Here is a 13231-nt window from a genome sequence, read left to right on the forward strand (position 1 = left end):
TTGAGGCCTAAAACAAATTTTCAAGTGAAAAATATACCGTATGCACAATCCACACTATAATTTATAAGTAATTTGCAGTTTACTGTTGAATTGTTCCAAGGATTCATTTGGTTACTTAAGTTGTTTAAAACAAGTAGTATTCCATTCCCCTGTGGGGCCATGAATTAAAAAACATTGCATAGAAAAATCTTGCTATTTTGTTTTTACACTTTTATAATTCTTTCTTTGATCTCAGCTTATGGGTAGTTTTTAGGGGGTGAAACTGATTTGTTGTTATGCGTGAATTGAACATTAAAGGTATTATTTTTTAGGCTGTCATATTTGTTTCAGAAAGTGGATAATTTGTTTCAAAATAGCAAATAAAAGAATTGGTCCCTTTTCTCTATGCCAGTGGTTTTCAACCTTTTTTCATTTGCTGACCCTTAAAGTTTGAATGGAGCTGGACCCCTTTGGAAGTTCAACCTGTGGTCTGTTGGCTCCTGCTGTAAAAATCATAGACTAAAAACTGATTGAACAAAATTCAGCTATAAACATTGCTTGTTCTCGGCACGGCATTTCACACTGTGTGAGAGAGGGCACTAAACTGTGGGCTTCTACAGTAATGACAACACTTCTGGGGTTTGACCTGTAGGTGGGGATATTCACATACCTTTAATCAGCTAAACGGAACACCTTTTCTTGGATCTGAAACTTTATTTTCATAGTCACCTTTTGCGGACCCCTTAGCAGGGCCTTAACCAGAGTGGGATAGCTGCTCAGGGTGCAAAATCATGGGGGTGGGAAAATAATGAAAAGTGGCAAGGGGTGCAAATGTGCTTGCTCACAGTGGACACTAAAATGCCTAGTTTTGGCTCTGTGGGTCCGCAGACCACAGGTTGAAAACAACTGCACTATGCAGTGTTTTATTTTTCGTAGAAGCATTACTAAGCCTGATCTTAACAAAGTTACCGGGTTCTGAGAATTAATTAGGAGTTGTAGGCACTCAGCACTTCTGAGGATCAAGACCCTGATGTGTAACTGTAAAAATGTGGGGTTTTTTGTTTTTGTTTTTGTTTTAATTTGGGGGTTTTTAAAATCTGTTTTTTCCCCCTTGTTAAATCGTCTCCAGATTTATGGGCACATAGCAATTGCTATATTGGACACTGGTGAGGCAAGACAGCGGCTGACTCCAGCAGTGGCCAGTGCTTCAGTGGAAAGCAAATTCAGCTTCCACCCTCAAAAACAGTGGTGTTCTTCAACTGTGTAGTGCTGTAACTGGGTAAAAGATGTTTTGATTCACAGTGGATGAATGCTACACTTAATTGGTAGAATTGTTAATAAGCACACCTTCATGGAAGAACTTCCTTATTAACTGGAATAATTTCATATTGTATCTAAATGGTAAGATACAGTTTTGCTCCTGTCCTGTTTGGCCAGTTTGGACCTATTAAGTAGCATCCACTGAAGGAACTCTAGAGTTAGTTTTGCTAGATGTTAAAGATGGAATTATTCACTAAAGGTGTCAAACACTAATGTAATGACTGGTGACATGCAAATATAATGTTAGTGGATGAAATATATGCATTTACAGATGGAATAGTGTGTTTGCTGGTCTAAAAATGAAAGTAATGACCTCGCATAATAATTCTAATCTACACAAAGCCTTTTGTTTAATTAAATAGCTGTCTAAACTTTTTTGTCTAGGTTACTACCTGCCACATTCATTCATCCAGCGATGATGAAATTGACTTTAAAGAAACTGGTTTTTCACAAGATTCTTCTTTGCAGCAAGTGAGTTAAATTCATTTAACAGTGTTGTTCACAGGTGTGCCTTCTTTGTAAAAGTAGCTTTTCTGTGGGATTTTTGTCTTTGGGGATGGGTGGCTGCATTTGATGCAAAACACCATTTGGAGAATTCAGTGGTGAAACAGGAAAGTGTATAAAAAATGTAGGCAGAGTGCAGTTTAAAGTTCTATACATATTTATAGTTTGCTAATTGACAATGTTACAGGATTTAATATGGTAATGCCACACAAGTGAGTGGTGTTTTTGAAAGCACCAGCTAACTGTATAGCAGTCTACTTGAGTTAGCACTTTCATTTAGAAAATAGTTTTTGGAAGCACTTCTGGTACTTTGCCATTTTTGATGGGTGAAGGGTGACAGCTATTCTGTACTAGCATCATTCCATTTGTAATGTACATCTTCTTTATTCCTCTGGCACTGGAGGAAAGTGAAAGCTATCAAAATCTGAATACAGTGTACATTGATTTAGATCTCCAATCCTGAAGGTGCTATAGATTCAAGTTACTAAACAAAAGTTATTTAAATTGCTGCTTGTACCATTAGCTGTTTGTAACTGCCTCAACCCAAGTACTACAGTCTGTAGTTCTTAAAGTTTATATACCTTTATCATTTATATAAAGTGCAGTTGTTCCAAAAGTTTGCTTGAGGTTTTTGTTAATTTTAGAAATAATTAACTTTTTCATGTCTGATATTTCAGTGATTTATTGCATCTTAGTTGCACCATTCTAGATTTGATGGGGTTGGTGTCTTCAGCAAGGTAGCAGCTTCTGTAGGAATGTGGAATCTTTTAGAAACCCTTCATAGTCTTCAAGCACCATCTTCTAACTGTGTACTTCAGTGTGAGCTCTGCCTAGTCTGTCACAGAAACTGCATGTGTTTAGGTAGTTAATCTAACAGAAATGCAGATGGACCATTGCTGTTGCATGCTATATGGGATAATGGTGTAACACAGTCTTTTTAGTGTCTTAGAAGAGTTTGTCATGAGGCTTCTTGTCCTTTTTAAGCCTAGAATAGAGAACTGTACCTTGATATAGTGTCTTCTGTAGAAAACTGAGTATGACGTGAAAGACAGTAGACGGGAGACACCATTGTAAGGAAGTATCAGAGGGGTAGCCGTGTTAGTCTGGATCTGTAAAAGCAAAACGTCTGTTAGTCTATAAGGTGCCACAGGATTCTTTGCTGTATTGTAAGGAAGAGCAGATCAGTTTTCCAGAATAAGTGGAGGCACTGTAATGTCTAGTGCACTGGTAGTCTTTTTCCTTCTACTCTTCTGAACTTCTGGGAACCTATTAACCTTTTTTAGGTGGGTTTACTTTGTTTGCCAGATTTACTGAGGCCCAGACTAAAACAGGCAGCCTCCAGCTTTCTTTTCTTCAGCTTCCTGACCAAGTCTCATTCTAATGTTCGATTTCTCTCTAATGAAGAATCCTCAGTCCAGAAGTGTCTTAATTCTGTCTCTCTGATCAGTGGAATGCCTCAGTCAGTTCTGTCATCAGAAATAATTTTAAAACTCTATCATTTTGAAAGAAACGTTCATTAATTCATTCTCAGGACAGTTTTTTTTTTTAAAGACCTTCCTTACTTTAAATATTAGGGGGAGAGTCTGCTGCCTCATGACTGGAAATTTGTTCTCCCAATTTGCAAAGCGCACGTCAGGAAAGAATTTATAATGCACACATAAGTAATCCCAAACATTGAGCTCTGTGGGCAAAATTTAAGACTCCATCAAATCTAGTGCTGGTAAGAGTGGTAGTGATATTGTAGACCATCTGCTGGCATTTTTACTACTGTGTTGTCTGGACCTGCTGTGAGCAAAGTTAGATGACTTAGTGGTTAAAAATTCTGACAACCAACCAGTGTACACTAATGCTCCTACAATTGCTAGCACCAGCGGAGCTGTGCTGATGCTTGTGCAGCATCATGAGATTTCCAGAAAGTTGGTGATATAGGCATAGTTAAGGAATAAATACAAGTCTGCATAACTGAATATGAAAAGTGGTGTTTTCCTTTTCATGAAAATCTCTCCAAATTTATCTTCAAAGACCTAAGTAAAATCTCAGGCTGCCCTAGATGAGAACACCTAAAGTAGATTTGATCCTGATGACTCAGGCAAAAGGGATCTTTTCGCAGGCAAAATGTTTTTCTTTATTAGATGGAGAAATCATTCCTTTTTATAAAGTAAATCTTCAGACATGTTTTTCATAACTTTTGACACCTGACTTCTAACTTAATTTATGATGCCATAAAGACGTTAGGCCTGCTCTGCTACCTTTTTTTTTTTTTAGGATTTTTAAAGGTAAAATTGATCCCCCCCCATTGCTTGATGAGCTTTGTTTAGGGAAGTTCATGACAAACCCTAGAGATGGTACCACCAAGAAGGGTCTCATGCTGTAAATCTTTCTGCTGATCCCTCTATTTTAAGGGCAACAAGCAGAAGTATATCAGCGTTTCCATTCATTTTTCACTTTGTAAAGCTTGTATCTGCCTTTTGGCCTGTCAAAATGTCAGCAGGTTCTGACTCTTGGCTATGTCTTGGAATGCTTCTCTAGCGTGCTCTTTCCCACTATTACGCTTTAAAAGATACTGTCACTAGGATGACTTACATATTTGATAAAACAGAAGTTGCTGCCTACACTTATTTCACTTGAAAACTGATAGAATTTTAAAAATCTAATTGACTTTTCACCATTAACTTAGTTTCTTTCATCATTCCATTTATCATTAACAACACCCTTATGAATGTCTTCTCATCCACATGCATTCAGTAATAAGTTCTCTTCATCCATAGCTATCAAAGTACTTTACAGAAGAAGTGTTTAGTGCCTTTCTAAGACCTAGTAATGCTTTATATGGACAGTCAGCGCAGGAAGAACAAAGGTCTAATATTACTAGGCCAGCCATATGTTTTGCCCAATGTAGTGCTATCTACTATAAAAGACCTGAGGGATTGATTGGCACTTGTGAATGTTTCAGGTCAAAATTCTACCTGAAACACATGCAAAAAGGCAGGCTTCTCCAGTGGCTGCTTGGATGGAGGTTCCCCTTATTCACTCCTAATCCCAGGAGTGTAGAAAGTTGCCATTGTATCCCTCTCCTTCCTCATCACTGCCCTGTTTTATCTTCCTCCATAATTTCCTGTCCCCAACCCAACCCTGTTTTTTTTTTCCCCTCTGCCATCACCTATTCCTCTATACCTTGCCTTCTCAGTACCTCCTTTTCAGGCCATCTCTGGCTTCTCATATTCCCACGTCCTGTCTAGCTGACTAACCATACAGTCCAGAGAGTGGCTATCTTCCCTGAGGGTAACCTGGGTTAAGTTTCATTGAAAACAATGAGGTTGCAGTCTCCCTTCAACATGCGAAGTCTGTAGAGAGTGGTGACTGTTTTGGCAGAGAGCAGTTTGGCTTCAGCCCCACTGAAAATAAGTTATTTTACATAAGGGAAATTTCACAAGTTTTAAAGCCAGTAATCTGAGGTCTGTTGAGACTTTATTTAAAAAACAAAAAGAACCTTAAACCCCCCAAATCTCATGAAATTTGTGACAAAATTGTGAGAGTTGGCAACATTAAATTTAGATGTGTGGTATGTCTGCTTTAACTCTTCTGGTTTCCACTTGTGTTTTTTTGGGGGTAATGGAGAGATACTGTTAGATCTTATAGTTGAAATTGATAACTTCTTACCCACACATTTTTTTCTATTTATAACAATGCCCTGCTCTCCCCTCTTCCCTGAGTCATGTGGTTTAAAAGTTTCATGTTGACAAGGTTGAAGGCAGTTTTTCTCCAGTACCTAATAAGCTGTCCTGTCACAGTGTGTCCTGGGAAATGCATTTGGAAAGGTGGTATTTAAGACCACATGTAGAGTGAAGATTAACTTTCCTATTAGAGCTGCTACCAAGCTGGCATCAAAGCCATCAAATGTGGGTCAGTGTATATTCAGTGGCTGAGATAATTTATAGATTTAAAACAAATTAATTTATAACCCCCTGTGTTTAGATTAACACAATTTATTTATTTCTGGAGCAAAATGGGCAAATAGTGTTCAGAGTATTATTAGAATCTTTATATCACTGTCGTTGGTCCTGGGATTGCCAGGCCTTTTCTGATTATCAGATGCAACAAATGACGTCCAATTTTATTGACCAGTTTGGCTTCAACGATGAGAAGTTTGCTGATCAAGATGACATCGGGAAGTGAGTATGACTTTATGCTGGTTTTAACTTGGGATTTTCTTCTTTATTGCATCATTTCACATTTGACTGTGTCCCAGTAATTAATTGCAGCCTTGACTGATGATGAGCTGTCTGCATTTGGCCTTGTTTATCAGCACTAACATGGTCAGTTCGTATACTGGGTGCTTCAGGAAGAGCAGATTAGCTTCCCTGAGCAATTTTTCAGAGCAACACTATTATTTCTTTCGTCCCCCCAACCCACAGTAGCTATATAAGAGAACACATTGCTTGTGACTATATAACTAGACTTCTTAATATCATACTTAACCTATGGATCTGTTCTCTTATTCACAAGACCCTTGGCACATGGCTCTGGTGTGGGCAGAATTCATAGGTGGGATAGTTTTTAGGCATAGTAGATAGACATGGGGTATATTCTACACCATGGTGCATAGCAGAAATTAACTTTTCCTAGCAAAGTTGGCAGGAGCAACACATCCATGAGTGTTTTCTGTAGGGGACAGTAAGGAAAGGCTTCATAAATCTATCTGTTCGAGAGCAAAGCAGTTCAGACATACACTTCTACAGTTAAGGTAAGTGAAGAACTTAAAAATGGGAACAGTTTTAGTCTAGGTAAAATACAACCCAAGAATCTTTAGGATGATCCCTATTTCTTAGAAAAAAAGAAAAAAGGACCATGCTTTTGAGAATCCCTCTTGGAAAAGGAGTGAATTGGAGCTGGTGATAAGTTTTAGTTTCTATCTAATCCCCATATTTTATTAAATTGAATTAAGTGTGCATGGCACAAAGTATCCGTTTTAAAACAAATCCAAGACAGCAGTTAAATATTTAAGGCAGATTAGTGTTGTCATACTGATTATTGATACCTTACTGTAGCTTGTCCTACAAAACAGTATGGGAAACTAATTGAGGTTGACTCCTGCCTTCTCAACAGGAAAGGGAATTGTATATGAAACCTCTGAGTGCAGAGATGAAGATTCACTGTCAGGAGGTGGAAGTCTGTAGAAAAGAGGTCAATTTAAGTTAGTTAAATATACTTGGATAGCAGTATTTTTGGTATACACCTGCCATAGGAGCTAGCACACTATACTGCTTGGGTGAGTCTGTCAAGAAGATGACACATAATTAACAAGATGCTTATATAAATATAATGCAGACCCCTTGAGGTGTGCACTCTGCCTAGATGTTGTGCCTCTAGCTACCTCTGTGAATTTGATCCCTGATATCGCCCATCAGAAACCACATGACTCTCATAAAAAAAAAAATCATATATATGAGTTACTTCATTGCTTGTAATCTTACCTACTTTCTAGCTGTAAATGCTGGCTATTCTTTAGTAACTTGCATGGTGGTTCAATTATGTGATTCTAGTCCTTTTATGTGAAAGGAATATTGTTAAAATTGTTGGGCCTAAAAATTGATCTGCTTTGACTTTGAAGGTCATATCTAACGAACTGTAAATGCTGTTTCTCTTCTACCCCCTCCTCCAACAGATCTTTAATGCAGTGAGGATTTAGGGGAAGATTAACAAATGCACAGCTAACTTTAAACTCACTCATATATGTGCTTAAAGAGAGAATACCTGTGAATTGTCCTGAAAGGCTGGCAGACTTTCCCCCCTATTTCACACCTGCAGGAAGGGTATTTTAGACATGAGGAGTACTGAATGTTTGCAGTCCTTAAGATGAAACTCTGCAGGTGGGCTCACTGTGGAGAGGTCAGTTTTTAGGCCTAAAGGGACAATAAATGTTAGTTTTTGAACTTAGTATTTCACATGTGAAATTGTTTTCCTTTCTGTTCACTAGTCAGTAAGAAAAGGGTCATCAGGTTTCTTTGCGCAGGAAATAAGTTTACAATTAATGTTGACACTTTACATTTAGGGTCCAGTCTTCTAAAAGAATCTGCCTTGGTGGACCATTATGTCTTCAGAGTCTCCCTGAAGTCCGTGGGCAGGTGTAAAATCTGCCTGCATGGATCTCTTTGATGGACTTAGGGCCTTAGTTGACAACTCATTTTTTTAAATTTATTCTGTCAGTTTGTAGACATTCCTTGGAACTGTGTATTCACTATTTTTCTATTTTAAAAATAGATAAAGAAATTGACATGTGTGGTGTTTGACCACATTACATGCATTCAGTTATTTTATTTGGATTTATTTTGTCCGTGTATCTGATAAAAGGTAGCCATTTTTTATATTATTGACTTAATTGCCTTGTAAGATTTTGTGCATGGGAAACATCCCATGATTTGATAAATTGTTTAACTGAATGATAGTAGGAGGCATGTTTCTCCTAAACACACACTTTCTTGCTGCATGGGAAATTGCTACTAAAGTTTTATAGTATCAGAGGGGTAGCCGTGTTAGTCTGGATCTGTAAAAGTGGCAAAGAGTTCTGTGGCACTTTAACAAACGTATTGGAGCATGAGCTTTCGTGGGTGAATACCCACTTCATTGGATGCATGTAGTGGAAATTTCCAGAGGCAGGTATAAAAATGCAGTAGGTATAAAAATTCGCAGTCTTTGTTTAATCCTGAGCTGATGGTGTCAAATTTGCAGATGAACTGAAGCTCAGCAGTTTCTTTGAAGTCTGGACACAAATCAGATGTTAGGGATGGCAATATACAAAAACCTGTAGGAGAACACTTCAGTCTCCCTGAACGCACAATAGCAGATTTAAAGGTAGCCATCCTTCAGCAAAAAAACTTCAAGACCAGACTGGCTACCTTTAAATCTGCTATTGTGCGTTCAGGGAGACTGAAGTGTTCTCCTACAGGTTTTTGTATATTGCCATCCCTAACATCTGATTTGTGTCCAGACTTCAAAGAGAAACTGCTGAGCTTCAGTTCATCTGCAAATTTGACACCATCAGCTCAGGATTAAACAAAGACTGCGAATGGCTAGCCAACTACAAAAGCAGTTTCTCCTCCTTTGGTGTTCACACCTCAACTGCTAGAAGAGGGCCTCACCCTCCCTGATTGAACTAACCTCATTATCTCTAGCCTGATTCTTGCTTGCATTTTTATACCTGCCTCTGGAAATTTCCACTACATGCATCCGATGAAGTGGGTATTCACCCACGAAAGCTCATGCTCCAATACGTTTGTTAGTCTATAAGGTGCCACAGAACTCTTTGCCGCTTTTAAGTTTTATAGTTTTAAGTCCTCTTAATATTCTTGCGCAGTAAAGAGTTGAGTATGAAAATGTCTCTGTATATGTTGTGTACATTTCAGCGTCTTTTTTGCTTTTAGTACATAAATCTGTACTTTTTTTTGCAGTGTCTCTTTTGATCGAGTGTCAGATATCAACTTTACCCTCAATACAAATGAAAGTGTGAGTATACGTTCCTGCTGCTATCATGACTTTTTTGTGCTTGAGAGTGGACTGCTAAACAAATAATAAAACTTTAAAACTTGTCTTCAGCATGTAGGATGGTGGTGGGTCAAATGATTCTTTTCACTATTATCTTTGACGAGTAGCTCATCCACCCACTTTCTTGTAATGATGTAAAGCCTCTGTGTCATTGGGAAACTTGATCACTGCTTTCTATATCAGCGTCTGAGCAGAGCCATTTTCACTTTAAGGTATGACCAGATACAAGTGCTTCTGTTAGCCGGCTCTAAAAGGAAAGGCAGTAAAAAGCTGCTTGTTTGCTGTGGTAGAGGTGCCTCAGAGCTTGTCTGCACAGTGCAGCATAGCATACTAGAGGGATGTGTGTCAATGTGTTATGTGCTAACTGGCCCTTGTAGACCCATGCTGGCATGCTCTAGGACAGTGCTGCTCAAACTTTTCCAGATGTGCTGCCCTGTCTGCTGCTGCCGTTCCCGCCCCCAACCATTACTGCCCAGTCAAGGCTTCCTCAGGAGCAGACCTTGGACTGAAGGCAGAGCTGGGGGAGGAGCTGGGGCTAGAGGCGAGCTGGTCTGGGGACGGAGAAGGAATGAGGGCAGATCTGGGCTGAGGATGGAGTGTGAAGTGGAGCTGTGGGTGAGAGCAGAGCTGGGCCTGGAGGTGGAGCTGGACTGTGGTCTGAATGGGGTTGGAGACTGAGCTGATCTGGGGGTGTAGCAGGGCTGGAAGCATGGCATGGCATTCCCTTCCCATCCCCTATGGGGGATGGTCCTGTCATCCTTTCTGTGCCCCTCTAAGGAGACGTGCCCCACACTTTGAGAACCACTGCTTTAGGAGTTCTCTAGCTCACGGTACTGTTGTATTTGTTGACAGTACTAAGTTAGTACACCCTAGGGAACATGCCAGCAGCATCTGTGTGAGACAGTTATTGCACAACATGTTGGTGTATTTTAGAAATTACACTGCTTTAGTGCATATTGCTGCACTGGGTAGACAAGCCCTCAGATTCAGGAATAGACTCTGGGTCTGTGCTGTTTGCTTATTCAGTTTATAGTGTGTGGGTAGTAGCTGCTCAATCTTCCACCAAAATGCAAAGTATGGTCTTAGCCAGCAAGGTAAAAGGAATAAGGGGACAGAAGTGTAAAGATCTTTCCCCAGAAAATGTTTCTCTGGTGTGCTAACCTCTCCCTCCTTGACTGTGTGTGCCTCTCCCTTCAACCTCCCCCCACTCCCTCCAAAAATATGGAGCATTCTTTGGTGCAGTGAGCTGAGAGAGAATCCACAATGGGAAAAATGTCACCAAAACTTCATGTTCTTTAGCTATGTCCAGGGGAGTGAGCAGGAAATGGTAAAACAGGCACCCTTGTAGGGCATAGTTTCCTGAACTGCCCTCATAGAAAACTTAGTCAAAGCTGCTTAATCCAAATCTGAGTGCATATCTTATTCATGGGATATAGTGTCGGCTCTTTATATGCACCTTTATCCTTTTCTGAGACTATATTAAAATTGTTTAACCATAGAAATAAGATGGAGTAATGTACAGTTTGTGAATGGTCTTTACTACTGTTCATATTTTTGCGTTGTGTTCTGCTGTAGGGGAATATTGCATTGTTTGAGGCATGCTGTAAGGAGAGAATACAGCAGTTTGATGATGGTGGTTCTGATGAAGAAGATATATGGGAAGAAAAACACATTGCGTTTACACCAGAATCCCAGAGACGATCCAGGTGAATAGTGTTTGTTTTCCATCCAATTTGTAGTACAGAAGAACCTCACTGTTCTCACTGAGTACATCTGTTGGTACAGATTCTTGACCGCTTGCAAGGCCTGCCTAACAAAGAAAATTCAGACACAAATTGAGTAGTTGCTGCTGTTCTTAAATAACTTATTAGAGGATGGGCCCAGCGCACCTGTCCCTTCCATCTTTTGCCTCTGTAAGAGGTTTAGGCATAAATCCTCTTTGCTACTCAGCACTTCTTCAGCTTTCCTTTTTTCTTCCATCCTTGCTCCTTTCCTCCACTGCCACTTGGTCCAAACCTCTGCAGTCATCCTCCTGGTTATGATTTTCAGAGGCACTGAGCTGTCCAGCCCAAGGAGCCTGCCTTCCCTTCAGCATGCTACACCAGCAGGAGGCCAGTGTACTCAGGCTCTGTAGTGCCAAGGACCACCTCCTTGTGCTGCAGTAATGGAGATTTTTTTTCAAAGAGCAGATTATGGGGAATCTGTTTTCCCCAGTGCTTCCACTGCCCCTTCAGCTTTCTACTCAGTCATCCAGTGTTTCCGTTCAGGGGTCTCTTTGGAATGTCTCCTCTGACCTTTGCACAGTAGCACCATATGCCCTATTGTCTGTTCTCCCTCCACTTGCAAATACCTGTGACCAGGAATTTGTGCCAGGCCATTATGTTGCTGCTATATTTAGGAATGTGTATAGGGCCAGGTTACCAGTGCTCTGATGTCCATGCAGAAGTGAAGGAACAACCTGGATGTCAGTCTGGAAGGGAAGAGGTGTGGGGAAGCTGTTGCCCTGCTCTCCTTAGGACTATTTCTGGGCTTCCTCTGGCATTTGCAGCGCCCCATGTGGAACAAATTAAGAAATCCATCTCTGCTTTTTTGCCTGTTGTTTGGCCTGGCCTATAGCTATACTCCCTCCACTTTCCTATTTGCCCTTGCATGAGGGCAGTGGCAACCATCTTTCCTTTCCCTTGTTGCTGTGGGAGAGGAGATGGGTCAGTTAACTTTGTCAAGTCAAAAAACACCCTAAAATCTTCATTCTTTCTGGCAGTGCTGAAGAATAAGTTTAATAGCTAATGCTGCAGTGTAGTTCCAGTTGATCCCTCAGTGTTTATGGTCAGACTTGCCTCATTCCTACATGCTAACTTGATTTGCAGTTCTGTTTTAATCTTGGGAAAACTCCACTAGCCTAATGCACCCCAGGGAATTCCTTCTCAGTAATGAATGTAAACAATCCCTTTATTTTGTGAAGCTCGGGCAGTACGGACAGTGAAGAAAGTACAGACTCTGAAGAAGAGGATGGAACAAAACAAGACTTGTTTGAATCAAATACCAATACAGAAGACAAAATGGAAGTGGACTTAAATGAACGTAGGTGGTTTTTATCTTACCGCCTCCATCTGCATAGATTATCTGATGGAGGAATTAGATTGCAAGTTATCAGTGTGGGAAAATGTAATGGTCATTCATTTAAGTGGTAGCACATAGTTCAATTTTGTCTTCCTTGCCACTTTATTGAGGTCCCTGCAGTTTAATATCTCACCTTTGCAACATGAGGTTTTCTGAGCAAAGTCCTAGTAGCAGGATGTGAGTGTTGTCAAGTATGAGCACCTCAGGTGCCTGGCTGAGTCAGACATGTGGTAGTGTAGTATTCTATTTATAAAATGGGTTTGGGTTTTTTTAAAAGAAAGTGTTTTTACCAAAAGGGATGTGTAGTTTAAACAAGTTTGAATTTGTTTAAAACTGATAAAAGCTTTGGAGACCATCAGTCTAAACCATTTGATATCTTTACTGAAACTAGTGAAAGTAAAAATTTGGCTGTGAGCAGAAAATATGTACCCGTTTCAGACAGACTTTTACTCCATGCTGGTTCTTTTTTAGTAGTTTTACACAGGTGCCAACAAGTGACTTTAAATGTCTGGATCTACAGCTCATGTTTTAAGTCATTAGACTTCTAGGGGCTCTTAAGCCTGGTTTGAACACACAGTTGTACCTGTTTTACTAAAGGCACGACTTTATTTTTTACTGATTTAGTAAAAGTGGTGCAGTTTTGTTTGTAGATAATTCTTATCAATTTAAACTTGGATTAGGTCAGTTTGGGTCGCATCAGTAAATTCACAGGTGCAAGCTAAACTGATATAACCTCTTTTAAATTGAGTCCACACATACAAGTTGC

General features: G+C 39.9%; 1 protein-coding gene across 15 annotated transcripts in view; it reads left to right on the forward strand.

Annotated features, from left to right (window-relative positions):
• Positions 1–13231, forward strand: part of PPP6R3 (protein phosphatase 6 regulatory subunit 3) — a 129943-nt gene that overhangs the window by 95899 nt on the left and 20813 nt on the right. For 13 of the 15 annotated variants that reach the window (XM_039534888.1, XM_039534889.1, XM_039534887.1 and 10 more), the window contains 5 exons: positions 1684–1770; positions 5878–5975; positions 9252–9306; positions 10921–11051; positions 12308–12426. In XM_039534888.1, coding sequence (XP_039390822.1) covers positions 1684–1770; positions 5878–5975; positions 9252–9306; positions 10921–11051; positions 12308–12426 — 490 coding nt within the window. The remainder of the gene's footprint in view (positions 1–1683; positions 1771–5877; positions 5976–9251; positions 9307–10920; positions 11052–12307; positions 12427–13231) is intronic. The other 2 variants (XM_039534899.1, XM_039534901.1) reach the window with 2 other exon arrangements.

Source organism: Mauremys reevesii, linkage group 4 (assembly GCF_016161935.1).
Source record: "Mauremys reevesii isolate NIE-2019 linkage group 4, ASM1616193v1, whole genome shotgun sequence".
Taxonomy (NCBI): domain Eukaryota; kingdom Metazoa; phylum Chordata; order Testudines; family Geoemydidae; genus Mauremys; species Mauremys reevesii.